The sequence below is a fragment of the Hippocampus bargibanti genome, linkage group LG14 (assembly GCF_051943395.1).
Source record: "Hippocampus bargibanti isolate YZ-2025 linkage group LG14, ASM5194339v1, whole genome shotgun sequence".
Taxonomy (NCBI): domain Eukaryota; kingdom Metazoa; phylum Chordata; class Actinopteri; order Syngnathiformes; family Syngnathidae; genus Hippocampus; species Hippocampus bargibanti.
The window spans coordinates 15,665,068-15,691,166 of NC_142747.1; the positions used below are offsets into that span (position 1 = coordinate 15,665,068).

Here is a 26,099-nt window from a genome sequence, read left to right on the forward strand (position 1 = left end):
AATAAATAGCTCGATAGCTAGATAGACAGATAGCTAGACAGATAGCTAGCTAGATAGATTAATGTGATTGTATTGTTTTTGCCATACTAGTAACAAATGCAGACACTATGTTCTAATAAATAATATGAGATCATGCTAACTCTGTAAAGGCAGGCATTTTAGACACCAGACATTTCAGAGAGGTACCGTCTGAAGAGTCTGGCGAGCGTGTATATCCCCATGGTGAGATTGAGGAAGGAAATTGGGTCACCAAACAACACACATCCACTTTTGAATACAAAGGGGAAAATGCAAGGAACTGAGAACAAGGACATGGGGGGGATAGCAAATTGTGATAAAAGGCAGAAAACTCTAATGAACTTGTACTGATCACCAATTTCCCAATATTCTGAGTCAGGAATTTACATAGGCCTCACAATTTACATTATGAGGCACGGTGGCCTGACAGAGGCACCATTATAGGGTTGCTTGGTTGGTTTGTGGAGTGTGCATGTGAGACTTTCATCAAGTTCAGTGACTGAGTCAGACATCTTGCGCTACATTTATTATCTATGCGATGATGATTTTTTACAAAAGGTCACTGCATGAGTGGCAAATGATGTAATATATGTATCACAAGGAGGAGACAATCTCATCAGTCATTCAAAGTTACAAAGAAAATTGGTTGACTTTTGCTACCGCATGGATAAATAATGGAATCAGACGGCATGAAAAACAGCAAATGGAGTTGTTATTCTGAAATCCACCAATATCTTGAAGGGTTATAGTGGGTTTATTGAAACCAGAGGTGATAAGCAAGGTGGCAATGGTGTGCGACTCCTCAGAAATGAAGCCTGCTTTTGCGAAAGCTCGAACAACAGTACAAGCAGATATAGTAGACCAAACATCCAGAATCCATTCACAAATTGGGGCATAACTCGTCCAGCGCTGTCTTCTCTTGATGAAATTGCATTCGCCATTTTAATACCACGGCACAATTTGACTTTAATTGGAACATTTTGTTTGGGATTAAAAAGCACCATTGGTGGCCATTTCTATCCATTACTATGTTAATCAAGCACCAAGCATCAAGCCGAATTCCCGAGCCTAGTTCTGCGTATCATGTTATTCATGTTAGCAACTTTGACGGGAAATGCTGGCAGCATGAACAACAGCTCCATATCATTCTCATCAATGACAGAAACTAAATTTGTAAATTCTTTACAAGTCAAATTGGCATTGTAACACATTTATGGGGAAATGTTTCCTTGATGTTGGTGTGCCACAGAATACAAGGGCAACATCACCATACCTGATGCTAACCGAAATTGTTGAAGACAATATTTGCTGATGATGATGTAGAGGACAATATCTGGTCTTTTAAAAAGGAAAGAAGGTAGGGAGTGGATTGAGGTTGCAGATCGGGAAGTGTTGGATGGTGGCAGCCAGAAAAGAGTGTGATGGCAGGATTTGGGATTTGAGTCTTTTAACTTCATTAGTTCCGCTTCAGTCTGGGGCCTGTAGATTATGTCTAATTAAGCAGTTTAACACGGTTTAAAAAGCAGCGCACAGAAAGCACAAGAGCCTTATCTGTCAACCTCCTCGAACGGTTCTTCACTTCCCCTTTTCTTCCTGTGACGGGGCACCATAAATTCTTTGCATGGCCTTTAACGCGTGGAGAGATTAGCGGCTGCGACATCGGTGTGAGCGGGATAGCGAACAGCCACGCTGATAACAGGGTTGGCTGCCGGAACATCAAGAGACTTGATGGAGAAGGGTTGGGGGTCGGCAAACATAAGAAACTCCCCTCATCACCGCTGGATTAAGCTACACATAAACAGATCCCACATGTTAGCATGTACTTAAACAACCAGCTCAGCATTCTCTTAATGAGCAGACATCTTAATGTTCGGTAAATGAGACAGCTGGGTTCCATAATGCGGGAAAAGGGATTTGAAGCTCCACTGGAGTGGGTATGCCTACCGTAGCATATGTGTAATATAGCATTCCAACAACTAAGGGGTAGTAAAACGATGTTATTCAACGTTGGGGTAGTCCTCTAAAATAACTCAAAACTTCAGGATTGAACTCCATACATTTGAAATTTGCTTTTTCATTTACTTTTTTCACAAAAAATGTCATTGTTTTTGGGCCAGATAGCAGTATTTTTGTGAAACTAAAACTGAGTCTTACAAATCATAAAGGAGGAGAAGCAAAACTGTTTTTTAATTTGTTTCTCCAGTGGAAGAAGAGTAGACTCTTTCTTTCATTGGGTTGATTCAGTGCTCAAGTCTGTATAGAACACAATATTGTGCGGGTCTTGAAAAAGTAGTCAGAAATCCTCTAAAATACAAGAAACTCTTCTGAAATGGCCTGCCAGTGAATGAGGGAATGTTAAGAATTGTTGTTTTATGTTAACCCCTCCGTTCTGATGAGTTTCCATCAATTGTTATTCCATGATTTCCAGTGAAAGGATACGCTCCTCTGACAACTTGACGCTTCTCCAAGCTCCTCTCCTCCCCACTTGTTGAGAAATAGCCATTGTCCGATGAACTGGCAGATAGAAGTATTCAAGCTTTATAGGGCAGGTTCATATCCACTATCATCCATTTGAACTAGACATTTGGGTTCTAACACTTAAAAATGCTACAAAAAATGAATGCTAATGTGGATCCGAACACCACCGTTCCGACGATGGCTGTCGGAGCAAGTCTTGTAACAATATCCTTGAAATCCCACAGCTCTACAGTATCGCAAGAATACTCGTTTCACACGTAGAATGGCTCACTAAGTCTTAAAATTTACGAGTATATACGAATGTAGATGGTTTTTGCAGGGATGGATTAGATGAGTATACTCGTCTAATGACTTAAATAACAACATTTTGTTCAAACGTGTATGCTTGTTTCTGCCGGGGAAGTGGTTAAGCCTAACTGTAGTGGGTGAACTTTTTTCTTGCCTAAAAACCTGCCTGTAGAATTCATAAAGGTTTTCAAACAGTGACCATTTAATCCTGAAAGTGATTTGACATTTCCAATGGGAACAAAAGTTTCCAGAAGAACGTATCATGTAACTGTAAAGTGACCTTGAGAGTTTTGCAAGGCGCTCATAAATTAAATGTATTATTATTATTATCATCATCATCGAACCATTTACTTGAAAAATCATCTGACATCCATTGACAAAAAATGTCAATGGAAACAAACAACAAACAAACAATAAAATAGACAAACAGTGGTGAAATATTGAGGTATTCTTCCTGCAGCTCATCACCTCTCTGTTGCAGCTGCATGTTCTTCCCTCCAGTCGCGAAAAGTGGACAACAACCTCACAAACATGTTCAAACATCTGGTTGTTGCCTTCAGGGGGAAAGGACTCGGCAGGAATCGCTAACTGGAATTTCTCTGACAAAAGGTGTCTCTGAGAACTATTTCTTAAAGACTGTTTTGTTGGATTAAAATGATGTATTTATCCCAAACAACACTGTAAAATGTGATTGAATGTTGTTGGAAACTCAGTTAAAATACACTTTTAATAGGTTTTCAGGAAATACCGTGGCACCAAACACATCAGTTTTAAGCATATGAAAAGTCGGGCACCTACGTGCATGTGTGTGGTCCTCACATGCCGCATCTTAACACTTAATTAGAGCACAGTTGGTGGACTGGCGTGTTGTCTTTCACGGCCAATGTGGAGGTAGTTTGTTGGTGTCGAATGTCAACAAACATTCATAATGTTGCCGGGTTTGTGTATGAGGTCACAATGACTTTGGCTACAACAAACCCCGTCTGGGGCAAGATATGCTTCCAGGGGCACAAAACATCATGTGGAGCTACAGATTGGGCAAGATGGTCGCCCATCATGCTAACAAGCGCCAATGCATCTGTGAAAATCATCACACATGCTCTGTTAGGCGGCAAGCTGCCTCTGATCCAAATCCGCCGACAACTCCTCCTCCACTCAGCCCGTCAATGAGAGCACAAGTCGGAGGTGTTGATGAAATGAGGAAAGCTAGCAAAGACAAAACAGTGAAAAGTGGCTAAAGAGAAAGAGAGAACGTCGTGCGAGGTAGAAATGGAGAGATAAAGTCAAAGAGTGATGGACGCGGCCCAAGAGAAAGAGGCTGTAGTGAAGTGGGAGACGTTATCTGATAGAAGGGATTTGCTCCATCCTGGAACAGTAATTTACTAAAGCCATTCTGTACAGACCCATCAGTGGCGATCTGCTGGCAGATTAGAACGACAAAACCTCATCGCGCATTTTCTGTCCAGCCAATCAGGATGTGAGAGTGGAAGAGGATGAAAGGACGACTGAGAAGAGAAGGCGGATGGCATCTGTTAAATGGAAAGGAAGCAACCTATGTAAAATACATATGCGAAGTACATGTGAAGGGTGGATTACATTTGTTCATTTATGCTCTCCAAACACATCACGGACAAGCTAATGGGATGTCATGACAACATCCAATGTTTCTGACTCCGTATTGAAGGGAAAACTTTCATGGAGTTAAATGTGGTAACTAATTTAAAGTCTCAAACAGACGTTTTACTTAAAAGAAAATAACAACCAGAATAAAAAATGATGGCGATCTCTCTGACAGTCAATATGTTTTTTTCGATCTTCCATACAAGCTGTTTAGGCAACAGTATAGCTTTTATGATACTGCACCTGATGATAAACGTGCACTGACTTTCATTATTCGGTACCGTTCCAGAAATTATTTGAGAATTTAAAAGTGTGACGTTGAGCGCCATTCGCGAATTTGTTGGGGTTTTGGATTTTCTTGGAGGGGCGTGCCAATAAAGCACTGGTCAGACCTCTGGCAATGTTTTTTCCCCTTCCACGAGGGGGCAGAATGTGCCTTTTTTTCCATGTTAGCGCTTTGATACAGCTTCAGCTGTTGTTAAAGTGCTATATAAATCAAAATGTACGCATTTGAATGCAATGAACTCTTTGTTTCTGATGAAAGGACAGAGGCTAAGGTTTCTAACGCCATATCGAATGTTTGTGTAGTTCTGAAACTCAATTTTCTGTGGCTCCTGCAATTTGAGTGAAAATTACAAAAACCCTGGCACTGGAGTAGACAAATTTTTACACATCGTTTAAAAATGAGTTTAAATGTAAAGTTGAAGTGACTTTTTTTTCTTCTAACAGTAATTTTAGAAAACATATGCCCATGTGCACAGCAGTGACTATTGACAACAATACTCTGGGGAATCTACATTTGTATTGTAGTTGCTATAGTTAAACATCACATACGATTGCAGTTTTGTTTGTATTTTATTGATCAATTTTTTTAGGGGGTTTATTCTCATTGCCATACTCTCAATGTGTTTAGTCTAAGAAATGTTGTATGTATAGTGCCACACATATAGTGTGTGTATAGTGCCACTTAGCAGTTTTTTTGACAACGATACTAGTGCAGCGTGTTCTACCGGAAACAAATTCCTTGTGTGTTCTACACACTTGGCAATAAAGATGATTCTGATTCTGATTCTGATTTCAGTGAAACATGCGCAATGTTATAATACTCAAATATAAGTACTAGGTCTATCAATTGAAACATGGTATAGCTGTAACCTGAGCGTGGCTCCTTCCCCCTTGCAGTACCCCTCCCAAAATATTTTGTGAACATCAGTGATGGTCGCTTTTATACAATTCCGCTCATAATAAAAACAGTGAAAGCATAGCCTTTCTTGGCAGTGACAACAAAGAGATGTTTTGAAAACTCATCACCGTGTTGTGCTCAACAAGCACCCTGCATACACGCAAGCCATGAATTGTTGTTGAACATACACATCCTGTGTCTCCGTGTCAAATAAATAAAATTAAAAAGTGGAACAACAGCAAGTGGTTCCCCTAACAGACTGCAATCGCCACTTCTCGTGCTCACTTTGGAGCTGATGGCAAACCTCAAAATACCCTTTGGGGAAGGGATGGAGTGGCCCTCGTGATCCCATGAGGAAAGAACTGACATCTTCCATCCACGTCTCCTGTCAACTAAGAACCCTGGAGAAAACAGGCGGGGGCGGGAAATTGCACGTGAATGCTCGGCGTGTTGCACCATTTCCCAGAATCGGAACTTTGAGGGCCAAATATTGAGTGAGGACAAGCAGAGGATGTATTTACATAGTTATGAAGGAAAAAAAATCAGCATGGAGTCGCCATAGTACTAGGGGGCGTTCGCATTGAGTCTGACGGTAAATTCAGTCATAAGCTGTAGCTGCGGTTCAAGGGCAGGTCAGACGAGTCAGAGCCAACTTTTGCAGTTCACTCAACTGAACAGTACACAAACAAGAAATTCTTTGCAATCACAGCAGGGTGACACAATCCACGTGGCCTGTTTATGTTAAACTTGGTCTAAAAAAATAAAAAGACGTGTATCGTGTCATTGTCAGGATTTTCAGTACTAGTTCCAAGTCCTCTTTTTCATTTTTTTTTTGAACGTTAGTGAAACATCAACAGTCTTACAATGAGAGTTCTATGTGTCAGCCTGGTACACCATTGACTGATCCTAAAGTACCAATTGCTGCAATTACAGGAATCTTGGAAGTCTCATTTTTCTGTTAGCAAGACCCAGAAACACATTTTTTAAAGATCATAGTAAGATAGATGTACTTACTATTATGGGACCAAGGGGACAAGATTTATTTATATATGTGTTTGTTTATTTATCTATAAGCGAGGGAACCAGGCATGGACAGAAGTGGGTTTTCACCCGTGACATTGATTCAAGCTTGTGGTGTCAGGAGGCAAGATAACAAGACCAAGGTGTAGTCTAACACAGCCATTAACTCATTCACTGCCATTCCCAAATGTACTTGGGAATTGAAAAGCGTGATGTGGAGCTCCATTCCCGAATTTGTTAGTGTTTTGGATTTTCTTGCAAGGGGTGCCAATAAAGAACTGGTCAGACCTCTAGCAATGTTTTTCCCTCCCAAGAAGGGGCATCATTTGCCTTTTGTCCACTATAGTGCTTCAGTTGTTGTTAAAGCTCTATATAAATCAATATGTATGCATTGTCTGGTATTTTGTACAGCCGCCCCGATTTCAAGCTCAGATAACTGCAGAACCATATAACTGAGTTTTGAAAGGGGCTTTGAAATAAAATGTATTATTGTAAAGCGCTGATCAGACCTCTGGCAATGTTATTCCCTTCCACGAGGGGGCAGCATTTTACTTTTGTCCATGCTGGCGCTTTGTTCCAGCTTCAGCTTTTGTTAAAGCACTATAAAACAAGATGTATGTATTGTATTTTGTACATCCGCCCCCATTTCCAGACTAATATAACTTAGGAATTAACATGTTTTTTTCTGATGAAAGAAGAGAGTCTGAGGTTTCTTAGGCTGAAGTGAATGTTTAGGTAGTCATAAAATCCAATATTCTACGGGTCCTGCAATTTGAGTGAAAATTACAAAAACCCTGGCACTAAATTGGGCACATTTTTGCACATGGTCTGGCAGTGAATGAGAAAAAAATGTAAGACTCAGTCAGCATGACAGGATTCATCTCTTCCTTTTTCGGTTTAACAGTATTTTTTTATGGCAAAATTGTCACCTCACGTACCGTCAAAGCACATAAAGAACCAACAGACAAACATCCATTTCATTAACGACTGTCAGAAACATGCCCAGCCTGTCTTACACGTGTAAACCGTTGACACACAACACATCAGAACAAATCTGAATAGCCATTTGATCAAATGCACAAATAAAACAAGCGTTTTGCTGACCGAATGGTACGATAAGTGACGTTTGCCATCAGACTCCCACCCTTCACTTCAACACACCACTCACAAGAATTTAAGCTACAACAGGCCCAGCTCGTCCTGACCTGACAAACCGCATTCTCAATGACCTTTTCCCTCATTGGGTTTAAAAAAAAAGGTCTGCATTCTCCCTTCTTTGACAACAGTGACTAACATGAGCTGCGGTGTGCTGAGGCCATCAAAAACAACTCTGTTTACATTCTTCACCCATGTTACATTTATTTCCACAGTTTATGGATGCATACAGATCAGCACAGCAATGAAAGAAGGAAGACGGCAGAAGAAGAAGAGTGAATCTTGGAACAGTACACAGTTGTAGTAGTTTTAATATATAAAAGAAGCAAAGCTTAAAAATCCAACCAACTTTTGTTGCTAATGTTCTACTTGATTCATAAGGAACACTGACCCACGCTCCATTTATTCACTGAAAACATTCAGCGCCTTGTAGATAGGGTCATACACACTTTCTGAGCAACTGGAATGTAGCAAAATGGTGGTAACCCCGCAGCAGGAAATGAACTCTGACACAAGAACTATGGACTTTAGGGCCTCTGGTGCATTCTGGGAAAAACTGACATGGAGAGTTTTTCAACGTGTATCACCAACTTTACAGCTAAGAGAGACACAGACAGAGAGTCTTCTGTTAATTATTTTGATATTACTTTGAAGCAATATGTATGCTACCTCTTTTCTTTTTTTCCTGTTTTCAATATATTGCTAAGTTATAGGATCAGGATGCTTTAGCGACAGATCCTCAAAGCCAAAGACTTGGACTGTGACTCGAGTGCTAAAAAAAGGGTGATTGTGACAGCCCTATCCGATAGCAGACGTCATATAGTCTCTTGGTACAATACTAAAAGGATACCATGGGAAAAAGTAAAATAATTGATCAATAAAGAAACAAATAAATATATAATATATAATAAAATAGACAGGCAAATAAATGAACCATTCATCACTGAGAGGATTCATTCACTGTTTGTCCAAAATCAGAAAGATTCAGAAACAAGGTCAAAGCCCGGCCAACTCGGACACTGGCTGCCTGTCGGAAACTGTGGTCAGTCTTGCTTTCATGCAGATGGACGCGGCAGCACCACAAACAAGGCTGTATGCACACGGAGTGGGCCGGAAACGGAGAGTGCAGGGAGTAAATAGAGTACAAACATCCAAATATTAAAGAAAACTGCTTGGGTCGAAGCCTTTGGGGTGGATTCCTCCATCTTTATGTTGGGAGTTTCAGTGTTTTATGGTCCCCCCACCTTCCCAACCATGAGACAATAGCGTGGATATCATTAGCTAAGTGGTGGCTGGGTGACAGGCATTGGCGCTGCAATCGATAAAGGCCGGCGCAACCATCCGCAGCCTAAGAGGTGCTTACTCATCAGCCCAGGGCTTGCATATGCCTTTGCCGGGGCTACAGATTTGGACCAGTTCAGATAAGCGATGTAGAGGTGTCGAGGCATTGTCGTCCGTGATATTTAACAGGTATGTGTACCCACCTTATCTTCACACCTTAAAAAAGGATATGATCTACACGATCACGCTACCGCTCTGAGGCCAGAAACAATCAAGTTCCAATGGCAGTTTGCCGTGTCTTTCGTCTCAAGGCCGCAATTTGTTGATAGCGAATCGATATAGTGGCAGCAGTCTTGAGATGCTTCACATAATAAAAGGGAGAGAATATGCCATACAAGAAGAAAAAGGAGAAAAAAATGGTAATCATAATTTTATTTCACAATAATGATATTAGAAGCGCAACTCTAGAGCAGTGGTTCTTAACCTGGGTTCGATCGAACCCTAGGGGTTTGGTGAGTCAGTCTCAGGGGTTCCCAGAGGTCCACCTCTCAATCTAGACTGCAGTTGGTAGGCACAGTCATTGGAAGAAGGGTTCAGTGAATGAGCATATGAAACTGGGGGGGTTCGGTGCCTCCAACAAGATTAAGAACCACTGCTCGAGTGTCGATGTGTCTTCAATGTTCATTGAAAGCACAGTGGTTATCAGTGTTCTCAGTAAAAATAGACACTTTTCATAAATCTGCTTTTATTTTGAAAAACATCGGTCAATATGTTATGGAGCAAAATTCAGGCCTAAATAATAAAAGTGTCAAAATACTTTCCCTGAAAATTGTCTCTGAGCCTAATTCCATTTTGACTCAACTGCCTTAACTCATTCACTGCCAGACGATGTGCAAAAATGTGTCCGCTGCATTGCCAGGGTTTTTGTCATTTTCACTCAAATTGTAACATCTACAGATAATTGGGTTTTAGGACTACATAAACATTCAATTCATTCAAGAAACCTTAGATTCTCATCTTTAATCAGAAGAAAATAGTTAATTCCTAAATTATATGGGTCTGGAGTTATCTGAGCTTGAAATGGGGGCGACTGTACAAAATACAATACAATTCATATCGATTTATATAGCACTTTAACAACAGCTAAAGCTGTAACAAAGCGCTAACATGGACAAAAGACAAATGCTGCCCCCTCATGCAAGAGAAAAACATTGTCAGAGGTCTGACCAGTGCTTTATCTGCACCCCCGTAAGAAAAAACAAACCCCGAACAATTGCGGGAATGGCGCTCCACGTCGTGCTTTTCAATTTCCGAATAAATTCGGGAATGGCAGTGAATGAGTTAATTTGTGGAAAATCATCCATTGCTCATGGGGTCATCAACCTCAAGGTCAACCACAAATGCAACACAACTAAGCTGTACCATTGATGGCAACCTGATTGTTACATCTGTAGTCACCAACCAATTATTTGGATCCACTGCAAATACCACAAAAACAAATGTTATGTTTCATATTTGAAAAGTCTGCATCAAACCAGAGTTCAGAAAAGCAAATGATCGCAAACAACCGCCCCCGCCCAACACCCAAAAAAAGGTTGGGGTGGAAGGTTGTGTGCAAGACAGTGGCAGCACGTGTTTGCATGGGACACGCCAAAGGCCCTCACTGTGGTCAGAACCCCCTGAAGTGCCATCGGAGACAAACCTGTTGTGACAAGCTAGTAGACCTTTCCTGCGTCCTTAACCACAGCTGACAATTACACTGCATCTTATCCTGACAATGGATGAGAAGGTTTCTTCAGCCGTCATCTGTACAAAAGTGAAGGTTTCGGACGTTTCGCCTCCTATCCAAGAGGCTTCGTCAGCGAACTAAAGTCTGACTGGTCGTATCGGCCCCATTTATATATCCCTAATGTCCAGACCTGGTGGCGCCGGACACAGCTATGATAGGTCCCTACTCTCAGGTTGGGGGAGGCGCGGGACCCCCCCCCTGTGTCCCCACTGATTGTTCCTACATTCCTGACTAACGATTGGCCTATTACACCCACTCCCCCCGGTATCACCTCATCAGCATAACGACCCTCATCAGCATTGCGAAAGTTGCCTAACCTGTTTTGCCTGAGCAGGCTATTGTATGAACGATCCAAATTGAACCTCACACCACCAGACCGGTTTAATGAAGGATTTTGTTGTTTTATAAGAATCGCCTCTTTTACCCCCCTTTCAAACCATCTATGTTCTTTCGCTAAGATTTTAACCTCATTGTCGTCAAATGAGTGGTTAGTAGCTTTTAGGTGCAAATGTACTGCCGATTGAGGCCCACTAGTATTATCCCTGCGATGTTGATAAAGTCTTTTTTTGAGAATTTGTTGAGTCTCCCCAATGTACTGCTCTTTACAATTTTCATTCTTACAATGTATGGAATAAACTACATTACTTTGTTTTTCATTTGGTAGCCTATCTTTTGGATGCACTAATTTTTGCCTTAACGTGTTTATCGGTTTGAAATAAGTAGGAATTTTATGTTGCCAAAGGACTCTTTGTAATTTTTCAGAAACTCCTGCAATGTACGGTACTGCTACTCCTCTCCTTTTAGAATCTTGAGAATTATTGGTAATAGGCCAATCGTTAGTCAGGAATGTAGGAACAATCAGTGGGGCCACAGGGGGGGGTCCCGCGCCTCCCCCAACCTGAGAGTAGGGACCTATCATAGCTGTGTCCGGCGCCACCAGGTCTGGACATTAGGGATATATAAATGGGGCCGATACGACCAGTCAGACTTTAGTTCGCTGACGAAGCCTCTTGGATAGGAGGCGAAACGTCCGAAACCTTCACTTTTGTACAGATGACGGCTGAAGAAACCTTCTCATCGATGGACCACTCCTGTACGACTGAGAGCTTACACAGACGTATCCTGACAATGGCAAAAAATACACCGGCTGATGACGATGTGAGAAACAAAAGAGAAGGAAAAGAAGAGAAAACTCTGGGTCGGCTGAGGTATTTTCAGGCCTGCGTGACCTGGTACCCGCAGCTCATTTTCTCATTTCTTGTAAGCTGTTCGACAGTCTATGATTAAGCGGCTAGCTTTGGTTACCATGGGGTGGTTCAAGTGACACATCCAATGACCTAAGAAGCAAAAACATGGGTTAAATTTCCAATTTAGCGAGATTGTAGAGGTGGACACACCATTTCCATCAGGATTTTATAACTAGCTTGGTTGACTGACATTGTGAAAGCATCATTGAGCCTGTAAGTAGTGCCTGACAATACAATACATATTGATTTATATAGCGCTTTACCAACACCTGAAGCCGTAACAAAGTGCTTAACATGGACAACTACAATACATTATGATTTATGTAATGACAAGATGTGATAAGGGATTTGCGGAAAATGGACAAAAGAATATTTCAGTATTTTCTGTCCAAAACACATGGCCAAGAACAGTGATTCAATTGTGTTTGTTTTTTTTAAACACATTTACTGTGAGTCATCACAGAGGCTATGCCTTGGGACTTCTGGAGGCAGCGTGGTTTGGGAGTTGGGCTGAATGTAAATAAAGTGGTAGACTCAGAAAATAATGAATCTACGTCTGAACACACAGAGTGATGTAACCTATACAGAAAGTTAATATAAAAATACTCAGTGGCATCATTTTTTTTTATTTCCTTAAAGGAGGAAAAAAATGTGACTTAGCCGCCGCAACAGTCTTCCTGGATTTCTTTAAAAAATATCTATCCATCTATATAATAAGAATACAAATAAGAATACATTTCATCTCTAAGAGCATTTCATTTGCCACTATAAGCTAGCTAAAAGATAGCTAATACTGCAATAATAATAATAAATACATTTCATTTACAAGGTCCCTTCATAACACTCAAGGTCACTTCAGTCACAGGACAAGTTAGATAGCTAGCTAGATAGCGAGCTAGCTAGATAACTAGATAGCCAACAGATAGCCAGCCAGACAGCTAATAGGTAGCAAATAAATAGCAAATAAATAAACATAGAGGCAAATAAATCAATTCATATGTAGATACTGGATATAGATATAGATATAGATATAGATATAGATATATTAATTACATATACCGACGAGTCCAAATGTTATATTTGAAAGACGTTTTTAAAATGTGGATTGGAACAATATTTGATCAAATTGAATAATTGTGAGCTCAATTGAAACACATCACATGAAAGCTTGGAATCAGCAAGTAACTCCATTGTAAGCATGTATATTCATTCTTGGACTAAAAATTATTTTATACTGCACATGGTAGCTTTATATCAATTCCAACCACTGGGCAAATTTCATACACGTCATAAGTGCTGGTTAATGTAAGAAAGTAAAACACTCTAGAACTAAATAAATGACCAAGACAATGATTGTTTTTGTAAAATGACTTCATCAAAAATCAAAAATATCATTAATAGTGTACATCATCTCATACTCTGCTTAAAGGACAACCGACACCATTATTTTGTTTCCTAACTGACATCAGAAAAACTTTTTATGGCATCTAAAATACTCAAAACACGCAGGCTGATATTTTTAGTCAAATGCAAAACACCAATAAAAACGAGTTAAAGTGTCCCAAAACTGCCACAAAATGAGCTCGGAACTGGGCAGATTCAGAAAGTCCCGCCACCTTGTTCGTGACGTCACTATTGGTCACACACTGTCTTGCTCCAGAATCAAAACAATGGCTTCAGATAGTTCAAATTCGGAGAAGATGCTTTTTTTGTTACTCATCCAGTTATGAATATGATTCAAATAGTTCTGAAGAGGAAAGCATAAATGTTTGCAATTGATTAAAGAAGTCCATCCATATCAATTCAATCCGTCTGGACTCCAATATAGCGCCCAGAAAATGCACAAGATGGCGCACAAGCTCCGTTGGAAATGGGCTGATTTGTCCGCTGGGAATTGGTGTAAACTTACACCTTATTTGTGTGCGTTACCGCAATTCGCTGCGACACACGATTCACCATCACATTATTTATGTAGTTTTCGTTCTAATTTCGCGATCAACACAGTGTTTTTATATGAAAAAAAGTACCCAAAATGCATTGCGTGTCGCTTTATCGGTCACGGGCGTTCCCTCAGTGACGTCGCGTAGGGCATCGTCATCAACTCGAAAACAAGACTTCCTGAATATTCAGCGCAAGTCTTAAAACGTAAAATATAGCTATATGCGGTAGAATCTTTGTAAAATATGCTCAGTAGAAGTCATTTGAAGTGATTTTACAAATTATGGACGCAACTTGTCCGGAGGCGTCGGTTGTCCTTTAAACAATAACTCACTCCCTCAAAAATAAATGAACAAACAAACAATCCAAGACAATAATACCCAAAAAGCAAAACAAAACAAAACAAAAAAAACATGCATGACAAATCTTGAGGGGGTCTCCGTGACCCATTAAAGCAGCCAAAGTTCAACCTAGTCAACTTCAGCCAATGGCCGCTTTTCACTGGCAGGAATTCACTCAAAACATCTTATCTCAGGACACGCTGAGTCACAGAATTCGGCTGTGGCCAATAGCCAAGCAGCGTCGTTACGTCTGGCCGTCATCGATTGGTTGATCCCGTAGTGCAAAGCTGAAAGGGCACATACCAGGAGCAGAGCCCTGAAGGACAAAACAGTTTGCTCACGCGCACTCTTTTATGGACGATTGACTAGCCAAATGGGGTGTTTTGAGTCCACGTCTTCTCCTTCAGGGTGCAATTTACACAAACCTTTCACAGCCAATTACTGAACCCCAATGAATTATTTGTACTTTGTTATCCATAAGAAAAGCATACCCAACAATATAGCTCAGGAAAAATGAGGCTCAATTCTTCCAGGGTTTCTCACATCAGGGAATCATTATTCAACTCAGTATCGTCCATCCTGGTGTAATATCGCCGAGGCCACGACGGAAACAGTGTCACCGTTGGGGTCGTCTTTAAAAGACCACTTTAATCACATCCGCTTCGTTTGAGCCTTCTAAAAGCCGTACCGACTACAAGCAATCTCGTTTAATATGACATAAGAATTGGAAACCAAGACCTTTAAAAGGCAGGCTCGGTGTAGGGCAAATGCAATTTTTGTTAACAGTTCATTCAAAGCTCCCCCATGAACAAATTATGATCAAACTAGAGTGTCAACTATATTTAATAGTCTTTTTTGTGCTTTGGAGAAAAAGTAGAGCACGAGTGGAACTGCTGAGTCGAGATCGGTCCACGGCACATATTTCAGCTCTTCTGCTTAAGTACCTAAAAAGCGGAATGGTGCGAAAACTAGAAAGATAGAAATTAAAATTGAAATCTGCAAAGAGGCCAAGACACTCATGAGCTCCAAGATCCTCATTTCAACCTCGGCAGGCACACTTTTGAATAGAAATGCAGATGTAATCCTCCCAGAATGCACCTCTTTCAGCCTAATAATCGGTCACCAGAACAAAGCTGCTATTGAGTGATGAAGGACTGTAATCTGGACCACCAAACTCGACAATGCTGCCTGCTATAATTAGCACATTTCTCCATCAAAAGTGGGCTTTCGCTGACTGACGAGCAAGTTTCTGGAATGAACGTTGTAGTGATAGGTTGAAAAGATGCTCGACTGGGATTGTATTGCGTTTTCAACATACCTGTTTCCAAACAGACTAGAAGGATTGCTCACTATAAGGTTGATTGTGGCCATCTTATGATGCTGTATTGAGACAAGTATGTCTATTTTTTCTAATTATTTTTATTATCGTTTATGTCGTTTTTTTGTGAATATGCATCAAAAGAATATGCATTGGTTTGAAAAAAAAAGTGCTACAGATTTTGTTCTCATCCAGAAAGTAAACGAGTTGATCGAACCCTCGACTGCTTCCAGACATGATCAATTGATAACCACTCCACAAGCTATACAATCCTTCACAAACATATCGTTATTTTCTATAGCGCCGGATTGCTTCATCTGGCAATTCATCCTCGCATTGGAGACCAGAATACGTAGAAACATAGTTTGTAAAATATGCAGATGCTTTGGTGAATCCTAATTAAAATGGGAGCACATTTAATTTAAAATCACAGTAGCATTCCATTCCATTTTCCACCACTTAATCTGAATTGTTTTGGGGAAACGTGACCATAAACACACATAGTACACTCTTCAAACCCACCACTGGTTACGATAACGATCTGGTGAAGACTGATTTAATAAAAGGCAACAATGCCCGCGTTGTCATCTGCCATTAAAGTTCTTGTTTCATTCTTTTGACTCAGCAATGACACAGCAATGTTAGCTCGCACCTGCTATCGGTCTCACACTTGAAATCCTTCGGCATCATTCTTAAAACCAAAGTGGCACTGAGAACGTCTCCTAAAATGAAGTGACCAGATGTCCACTGGAGGACGTTGAAAGGGAGTGGCTGGCGAGGGGGGCAACGACCACTCTGCAATAAGCATGACACGAGTTGACTGGAGCTGGCACGGAAATAGATTAATGGCTATGGTAATTGTTAACATGAGGTCAGCCCCGTAACTCGACTGCGACGTTATCATAAAACATGGGAGCCACATTGCACCACATGTGATATGAAATGGACGCATATAAGTTGGTGATAGGGGGGTTAAACGGTAGTACGTATAGTAATAGGAATTTATCAGGTCCAGTTTCAGTTCTTAACGTTGTCAATTTGAAACATAATAATATCTTAGTTAAATTAACTTAGTGGTTCATTTTGCATAGGAACCACAAGCATGAGTTTGACGTTGGTGACTATCGACAGGCCTGACACAATCGATGCATTCCAGGTGTCGTGCTTCCAAACAATTGCTTGAATTTTTGATTGGGATGGTGCCCAATCCTTCCTCTGAAAACTTCATCTCCAAATGAACACACGAGCATCAATCCAATAAAATCAATGATGATCTTTACGCGAAAGAATTTAGGGTCACACGAGTGTTTTGGGGGAACGGGGTTATATTCACGGTATTGTGAAACAAGTGCCACAAACGTTCATAATCATCGCACATTATTTGGCAGAGCAACACTTCCAGACTGGGAGACATTTAAAAAGGAAGTAGTCTACGTACCATAACATTCCTTCCTCTCCGGATTCCGTCCACTCCTTTCCCTGTGTTGAAAAAGAGAGAAAAACACTCCCCGCCAACACTCTCATCGATTATTATCCGTTTCCAGGGGGCGAAGAGTCTAAGCGTCCATTCCTTGTCACTTTCTACGCTCCCGTCTGAAGTTTTCACATTAGCATTTTCTACGCTCGCGCGCGTGTGCGTGCCGGAGGGCTAACCGACAACTGAATGCTAGTCAAGGGGGAAAAGCGACTAAAAATGCTGCACAAAGTCGTCCTCAACTGGGCTTTGAACAAGGAAGAGAGGGGAAATGGAGGTTGTGACGGTTTTAAAACGACCCTTTTGTGAAGTCTTGTCTTTCTTGCTTCGCCACCACGTTGTTTGCAGCAATTATTATTTCCTTTGTTATGTCCAAAATAAAAGATTCGCCAAAAGAGGGGAAAAGGGGCGAGTGTCTTCAATGATCTCAGCGGCGAGAGGAGAAAAAAGAAAATGTTGAATTCACGTCTTCCTTGTTTGTGTTGTTGAGCTGCATGGCAGGCGAGAAACAACGTGTAACGGTGTGTGTGGTAAGTCTTATTTTTTTGTCAGATTCCCAATAATGGCGGCGCCCCCTCTCCTGACTCCAGGCAGCATCTCCCCTCCTCTTTCGCGGCCAACACAAAAAGACATTCTCGCCCAGTGGTTCATGCACACTATTACAGCACGCGCGTACGTACACTCGCACACAATCTTGTTCGCGAATCATTGTCATTATTGTCACCGTTCCATTTGACATTGCATTTAGAATTCAACAGTTTTAAAATATATTTTGACATTTTTGAAAAGTGAGAGCGGTCCACCACAAAGAGTCTTCTTCCTCGCGTATTTGTAGTTATAGTGAGACAACTTAAAGGAAATGCACCAAGTACTGTACTTTAAAATCGCATAAAAAAGATAAATAATAGACTGATCTATCTATCTATCTATCTATCTATCTATCTATCTATCTATCTATCTATCTATCTATCTATCTATCTATCTATCTATCTATCTATCTATCTATCTATCTATCTATCTATCTATCTATCCTGCCCGCCCGTCCATCTGTCTAGTGATACCTCGGTTTACGAACCCCTTGGCTTACAAACTTTTTTGGTTTACGAACATTAAATTTATGACAATTTTACCTTGGCATACAAACTTTTTTGTACACGGACCTGCCTCAATGAGTGATGTGTCGTTTGCGAACGAGTCCGTTCTTCTAACAACAAAATGGCAGCCGACTTTTTTTGTCCTCTATTCCCCGCACCCAGTCTTCGGTTAAAGCCACGTGATTGGTCAAGAACGCAGCAGTGAAGGGGGTGGTTTAAACATTAAAGAGACAGGCAGACGACAGTTAGATTGTTTCAACTTTGATAGTTCAAAGGCAGTGTAGACTGCAAGGTTAAAATATGCCATCAATCAGGCTCCACAAACAACCCGCACAAGCCATCTGTACACTTGATGCAAAAAGCTATCAACCCAGTTAAACACAACACAATTGATGAGGAACTAGATACAATTATCACAGAGAAAGCACCTACAAGGGATCATTCCTCAGGATGGTGAAAGAAGGTTACGTTCCTCATCAAGTGTTGTGTTTAATGCTGATGAACGCGGCAGCTCCATTCCATCAAGCCATCAACGACCATCACAAAGGTAAATAAAACGACTTTATTATACTGTAGTTTATTTCTTTAATTATAATACCATAGCATGTTTATTATACATAAAATATTGTATATTTTGTGTAGTTTTAAGGCTGAGAAAATTAGAAAGTAGAAAATTATGTTTTATGGGGACCTGGGAACGGATTATTCTCATTTTAATGGTTTCTTATGGGAAATTAATTTTTGGGATACACACTTTTCGCCTTACACACTCTGTCTAGGAACCAATTAAGTTCGTAAGCCAAGGTATCACTGTACCTACCTACCTACACACATATTATTGCTGAAATGTGATTGGTTAAATGCTAAAATATGAAAACTCACATTTGGAAGCACAGCAACAGGGGAAATTTAATGAAAGGAAGCTGAGAGATCATTTGGAATTATTTAATGAGAATTCATGGGCAAAATATAATTAAGATCAGTCTGTGATTCAGATATTTATAGGCTAGCAGAGAAGACTTTGCAGGCCTTGACGGTGAACCACTGTATTTAAACACTATATATGACTGGCAAAAGTCGCAACACACCCTGAACAGATTACCTGTCAATCAGTGGACTGACACTTTCGATACTGATTCTTCAGTACATTTAACAAACTCCGTGCTTTTTGAAAGTTGGAGGGTTCCGATGTAGAAGGTCCAATAGTTAACGATACACTCATTTTTGTTCTCTCTAAACAGCCAGTTTGTGTTCAAAGTGCACTGCCCTTTGCTTGAATAAACACACAAGCTCATGTCCAATCACACTGGACACCATGTCACTCTCAAGCAATATTTGCACGACCGCAGTCACAAGAAGCAAGATTAACACGGGTCGAAGTTTCTACTAAAATAATCTGCCACTGGTCAACTAATATTTTGGATAAGAAAAACAAAGACACTCTTAATACCCAAGTTAGCTTTCCTTGCAGTTGTTTTTTTCCCTATCCATTTCACCCCATTTCCCTTCCTCTGGACTTGCAGCTGAAATAGTTTTTGGTCTCTAGGGCCAACACATTCCTCCACTCAAACGTTGTGCAATCTCTGACAGTCCCAAATTCCTCCACCCCATCTAATTCCAACAAATCCTCAGCCCAGAGAACACCGCTCACACAACCGATATAGGGTCAAACTCACCCATGACCTTATAGAATTATTGAGAAGCACGTTTTACTCTAGAATTTCGACCTTGCGGGCTAAATTTTGATGACAATAAGTTAAATTATATATTTTAACCAATTACAAATCTTTTCTTTTATTTATTTTTCTTTTGTTGGTAAAATATTTGTGTGGCTAATTTGTACAAATGAAGTGGTGTGTGCAGCATTCCAACCTGCCCTCGGTTGTTTGTTATTTGTTTTTTTTCGGGGTGCTTGAGCCCAATTAATAAAAAAAAAAAGATAATTTGGCGCTCACCGGGAAATGTTTGGGCACCCGATTTACAGCTTTACTAGTTATGGTTCTGCTTCCAAATTTGGTGCGAAGCAATTTGCGTAATGCTATACCGAGCTAATCAGATCATGTAGATATTACTCATTCAGATTAAAAAAATAATAATAACTATGCTTGTGCCTGAATGCAGTGCGCACCGTTTGAATAAGATATAAAGCACATATTGCTTTTGTAGCATGTGATATCACCACACGAAAAGTCATAGCTGATGGATGCTGGTTCTTGGAGTTTTAAATCACTCACAGATAGCACCAAACCCGTTTATGAAAACTACTCCACCCAGAATGCAACTAGACATCATGATTTCCCCTACTTCTCGTTAGCTCGGAAGAGATAGCGGTCGAGCATTCGGAAGGATTACTTATGAATTGGAATAAACGCGCTGCATAGTCTTCCACAAACGTGCTTGCTGGAATCTAGAAGGTCCTACATTAGGAAACGAACATGGTAAATAAGACGCTGATTATTTAAACAAAAATGTAATTGTATTGTTGCCGATCATCGCTAGCATTTAGCAACACAAGTCAATTGGCTAAAGCGGTAAAGGCACATCATATACTATTCAAACTTAGCAATACAACCACTAGCTTAATGCAATGTCATAGCCATATAAGTGCGAATTAGCTCTTACAAACGGAAACTGTACATTAAAATCAAATCGGTTTTCTCTGCTTGAATTGACGTCAAACTAATGACGTGTGATGGCATTACACTGTTATACATTGCTGTAATGTTGATATCATTTTGTCCATTTTAGATCCGCTTCATTCTGATCCAGAACCGAGCCGGCAAGACACGACTCGCCAAGTGGTACATGCAGTTTGACGACGACGAGAAGCAGAAATTGATCGAGGAGGTGCACGCAGTGGTGACTGTCAGGGATGCTAAGCACACCAACTTCGTGGAGGTGAGTTTATCCCTGATCAGCATAATGCAAACAGCGTTTTGAAGTATCAATTCCTTAACCCGATGACAAAACATTGAAAACAACAAATACACCTTGTGGCGATCTTGTAGGAATGGGTTGCCTTGTTTTGGCTACTAGGCTACCTTTTCTCGTTTTATTCCGTTTTGGAGTCTGTGACACATAGCTACTGTCATTTTTAAAATACCAGAATTGGACACTTATTTTCCTTTGAGCAACTAGTTTCAATCACCACCAAAAAGTCACCACAACGTTTCTCTATCGTCTTGAGAAGTTTACTAACCATGCTAGTTTGAGCTGTGCTGGAATCTTAACGGCTGTTAAGTGTCAAGGCGGTCGACCATCAGCTGGAGACCAACGCCAGCTACTCCTCAGTCCTCTGCAAACTGCCAATCACAAGCTCACCCACTTAAAATGTTCCAAAATAATGTGTTTAAAACTAAATTGCGGAGCAAAAACAAGACATATTAGCATCGGTTTTTCCCATTCATTCAACAAAACTCCCAAAGATGTAGAAAAACTAATAAAGGGCACATGGATGAGCTTTATCCAAGATGGAGGAAATTCTGAAAAGTTCAGAATAAGAACCATTGTTTGTATTGTAATCTTGTTTGAGACGAAATTGCATTTGAACTGGTGGGAGTGTGGATAGACATTTTCTATTTACTGTATTCTTGACAATGTAGTTATTTAAAAGCACATTAAAGCTAACAAGTACTGTGTCTACAGTTCCGAAACTTCAAAATCATCTATCGACGCTATGCTGGACTCTATTTCTGCATTTGTGTTGACGTAACTGATAATAACCTGGCCTATCTCGAGGGAATCCACAACTTTGTCGAGGTAAGAAACATCTTCACTCAGTGCGATGTTAGCCACACTAAAGCTGCTCAGTAATTCAACTATGATGATTTAGTTCTTATGCTCCGATTGTGTTCTGGAATATTTTGGTCATGATTATCCATGACTGTTCTCTTGACTTGTATCTCAACATGTTTTTGTTGGGAGTATATTCTTGATAAGCACTTCTGAAATTCCTAAATATAGTTAGGTAAAATGTCAATATTTCCTAATCATTTGAATGTGAACTCATAAGAACTGAATGTATGTCTCTCCCCACAAGGTGCTCAATGAGTACTTTCACAACGTGTGTGAACTGGACCTTGTCTTCAACTTCTACAAGGTAATAATAATAATAATAATAATAATAATAATAATAATAATAATAATAATAATACATTTCATTTCCAAGCCCCTTTCAAAACTCTCAATGTCACTTTACAGTCACAGGATAAGTTTTTCTGTGGGTGAGCAGTGGCACACACACGCGCCAGCGTTCACTCAACCCGGAAGTAACTCAAATAGATAGAGGGCTAGCTAGCTATTGTATAGCGAATAAATAGCTAAGAGATAGCCAGAAGGAGCAAAGCTTGTGGTCTGTCGTCCGGAATCTCCTGAACTTATATAGCAAATAGGTAGCTAGCTTGATAGCTAGCTAGACTGTCATAAGGTAAACTAGTTCGGGCTCTCGGGTATGCCATCGAATGCTAATAAATAATAAATGCTAATGCTGTGAAATGTAAATTTCTCCACTGCGAGACTAATAAAGGCAAATCCAATCCAATACCATCCCAACATTCCTTTCTGACGATAACATGTAGAACATGATCTGTTCCGATTCTGAATTTGAAATTTCTCATTCAGCATTCATTTTCAACAAGCACCTTGAGAGAATGGCTAACCAAACGCAAAAGACAATGAGCATGTTTTCTCTCCTTTGTAATTAACACAGACGAGTTGGTTGTTACTTGCAAGGTCAAGGCGAGAATGCTTAGTAACAAATAACTCCCCAGCTGCTGTTGCCGGTCTTAAAATGATCTTGAGGCCATACATTAAACATAACCATTTTTTTAAACCTAGGTCCAGAAGTGTTGAGACAATTAGTTTTTTTTCATTTGTTCCTACACGACCACATTAAAATGTCTTCAGGCATTTTCATTCAGATTTGTCTAGCTGAGTGATTAACTCATTCACTGCCAGAGGATGTGGAAAATTTGCCCACTCCAGTGCCAGGGATTTTGTCATTGTCACTTGAATTCCAGGATTCACAGAATATTGACTATTAGGACTATATAAACATTCAATGCAGCGTAAGAAACCTTAAACTATCTTCTTTCTTCAGAAAAAAAGAGTTTGTTCCTAAATTATATGGATCTGAAGTTATATGAGCTTGAAATGGGGGCGGCTGTCCAAAATACAATACAAACATCTTGGTTTATGTTGTACTTTAACAACAACTGAGGCTAGAACAATGCACTAACAATGAAAAAAGAGAAATGCTGCCCTTTTGTGGAAGGTAAAAAACTTGCCAGAAGCTATGGCCTGCGCTTTATCGGCACCCAAAAAAATAAAAACTAACAGATTCGGGAATGGCGCAGAGTCATATTTTCAATTCCCAAATACATTCGCGAATGGCAGTGAATGAGTTAAAATACTTTGTTGCTGCACAGAGAAGAAATCAAGGGCTGTCACTCACAATCCAAATACAGTACTCGAGGCCTTCGTCTGCCTTTGGTCATTTGATGCTTATTTTAAAATATGACGACTCGACAAGTTGTCATTTGGTGAGGCAACATCCTAGGAACCACGTCTTGATACGAGTAAGCAAGGAGATAATATTATGTCTACTTTCACTCTGTGGTTCGTGGTAATCGTTGAGTATTTTTGTCCCGCAGTTCTACTGCGCTGTTGATCTACTGTAAGTCAGAACTGCATCTGCCTATTTAACCAAGCCGTGTCTCCCTCCAGGTGTACACGGTGGTGGACGAGATGTTTCTGGCCGGTGAGATCAGGGAGACCAGTCAGACTAAGGTCCTCAAACAGCTCCTCATGCTCCAGTCGCTAGAATAGAAAACAAACATGTTCCTGGCTTCCCTTCCTGTTGATGAAGGAGCGTTCCTAGACTTTGAAATTATTTTGGTTGTGTGGCCCTGATCAATATAAAAGTTCAATTTGGGAAGTCAAGTGAGTTGGTTACTTGGCAACGGTGTGTTCACAACCAGCCTCTCCAATTAACCCTCATCTCAGAGTACTACTTTCATGAACAAGCAACGTCATGATAAGTGCATCCAGCACTTGGGTGATTTTTAAACCCTGCCACTAATGTCAAAAAACTAATCATGGGCGTTTTACAGGTGGTTCACCATTAAGTTGAACTAGAAAGCCCTTCAGAGGCACCTTGACGCAAGTGCCGATGACAACCTGTTGTATCACAAGATGGCCGCCTCATCGCAGTGACATTTCAGATGTAGTCTAGTACTCTTCATGACGCTTGTTGCTTGTTTGTCAGTACTGTGTATGCGTGTGTAGTATGGTTCGTGCATATTGATTACTTGTATCTTGAAATAATTATATTGACTATGAAATGAAAAAAAAAATCATTCCAGAGCACACTACGTGTGCGTCTCAATATGTCAAGTTACATATTGGCTTTATGAAACCAACAACACAGGTTTCTTTGCTTGTGAAACCACCCCTCATAGCCTAACATTGACCATATATTCAAAGGTGGTTTCCTGTGTTTTGTATTTTTTTTTTCTCTTCCAATCAATTCAGTGTGTACCGCTTCCCTTCAATTTCCACCCAAATGTATTGATATCAGTCTTTATTTGCAGTATTGTCTCCCAGTTCAAATACATGTACCATTTTTGTGTAAATAAAATGATGTATGAGAACAGTTTTGGCCTCTTTGATTCCTGCGACGTATGTTTTCAAGTGTAACTATTCTTCAAGGACAACCGACGCCTTCGGACAAGTTGTGTCCATAATTTGTAAAATGACTTCTATTGAGCGTATTTTATTCTGTATTTAAGATTCCACAGCATATAGCTATATTTTACGTTTTAAGACTTGTGCTGAATATTCAGGAACTATTGTTTTTAAGTTGATGACAATGCCTGACGTGACGTCACATCTGGAACGCCCCTGACCGAGAAAGCGACGCAATGCATTTTGGGTACTTTGTTTGGTCTGAAAACTTCATGTTGATGGCGAAATTAGAAGGAAAAAAACATAAATAACGCGATGGTGAATCGTGTGTTGCACCAAGACTACTATTTGACACTAGTTGACTCAAATTCCCAGCAGACCAAACAGCCCATTTCCAACGGAGCTTGGGCGCCATCTTGTGCATTTTCTGGGCGCTACATTGGAGTCCAGACGCCTCAAAATGAGACGGAAGGACTTCTTTAATCGATTGCAAACATGTATGCTTTCCTCTTCAGAACTATTTGAATCATTCATAACTGGATGAGTAACAAGAAAGCATCTTCTCCGAATCTGAAGCCATTGTTTTGATTTGAGAGCACGGCAAGACGTCCTGGCGTGATGTCACGAACAAGGGGGCGGGACCTTCTGAAACTTTCTGAGGTCATTTTAAAGTAGTTTTGGGACACTAAGTCATTTTATTGGTGTTTTGCATTTGATTAAAATATCAGCCTGCGTGTTTTGGGTATTTTAGATGCTATAAAACGTTTTTCTAACGTCAGTTAGGAAACAAAAAAAAAATGGTGTCGGTTGTCCTTTAAAGCAGTGCATCACTTTTCTCACCACCAAGATCGGAATTCTGCATTATAATTATGAGTTCATTATTGTTTGATTATTTAGGCTGCAGAAACAATAGGTTTGTTAAACTTTTTTTTATGTGAAATACATGAGAAATATACTGACTTGGGTGAAAATAACTTCGTTTGTGAAAATTTTTTCTACAGTATTTACGGGCATACATTAGAATGAAACTAGCATATAAAAAATCACAATGTAAATTTTAAAGCAATAGAATATACACACACGAAAATGCTAGATCTAAGATATATTTCCTCTAAAGTAGTATTCCCACAAAATGATAACCTATTGCTGAACCTCCCCTTGATTTATTAGT

General features: G+C 40.2%; 2 protein-coding genes across 2 annotated transcripts in view; one reads left to right on the plus strand and one right to left on the minus strand.

The window, feature by feature from the left end:
• arhgap35a (Rho GTPase activating protein 35a) overlaps nt 1–17,788 on the minus strand; it is a 60,493-nt gene extending 42,705 nt beyond the window's left edge. Inside the window, exon 1 of the mRNA XM_089013627.1 lies at nt 17,115–17,788. The gene's annotated coding sequence lies outside the window, so the exon portion shown is untranslated. The remainder of the gene's footprint in view (nt 1–17,114) is intronic.
• A 2,736-nt stretch (nt 17,789–20,524) lies between these two features.
• On the plus strand, nt 20,525–24,641 carry ap2s1 (adaptor related protein complex 2 subunit sigma 1). The gene is made up of 5 exons (XM_089014081.1): nt 20,525–20,682; nt 20,993–21,142; nt 21,890–22,003; nt 22,284–22,343; nt 23,969–24,641. Exons 1-5 carry the CDS (start codon nt 20,680–20,682, stop codon nt 24,068–24,070), a joined length of 429 nt encoding a protein of 142 aa, XP_088870207.1. The 5' UTR covers nt 20,525–20,679; the 3' UTR covers nt 24,071–24,641.
• The last annotated feature ends 1,458 nt before the right edge of the window (nt 24,642–26,099 follow it).

Coding starts and splice junctions, on each gene's coding strand:
- ap2s1 (XM_089014081.1), top strand. Junction 21,143..21,889: donor AGCACACCAACTTCGTGGAG/GTGAGTTTATCC, acceptor CTGTGTCTACAG/TTCCGAAACTTCAAAATCAT. Junction 22,004..22,283: donor GAATCCACAACTTTGTCGAG/GTAAGAAACATC, acceptor TCTCCCCACAAG/GTGCTCAATGAGTACTTTCA.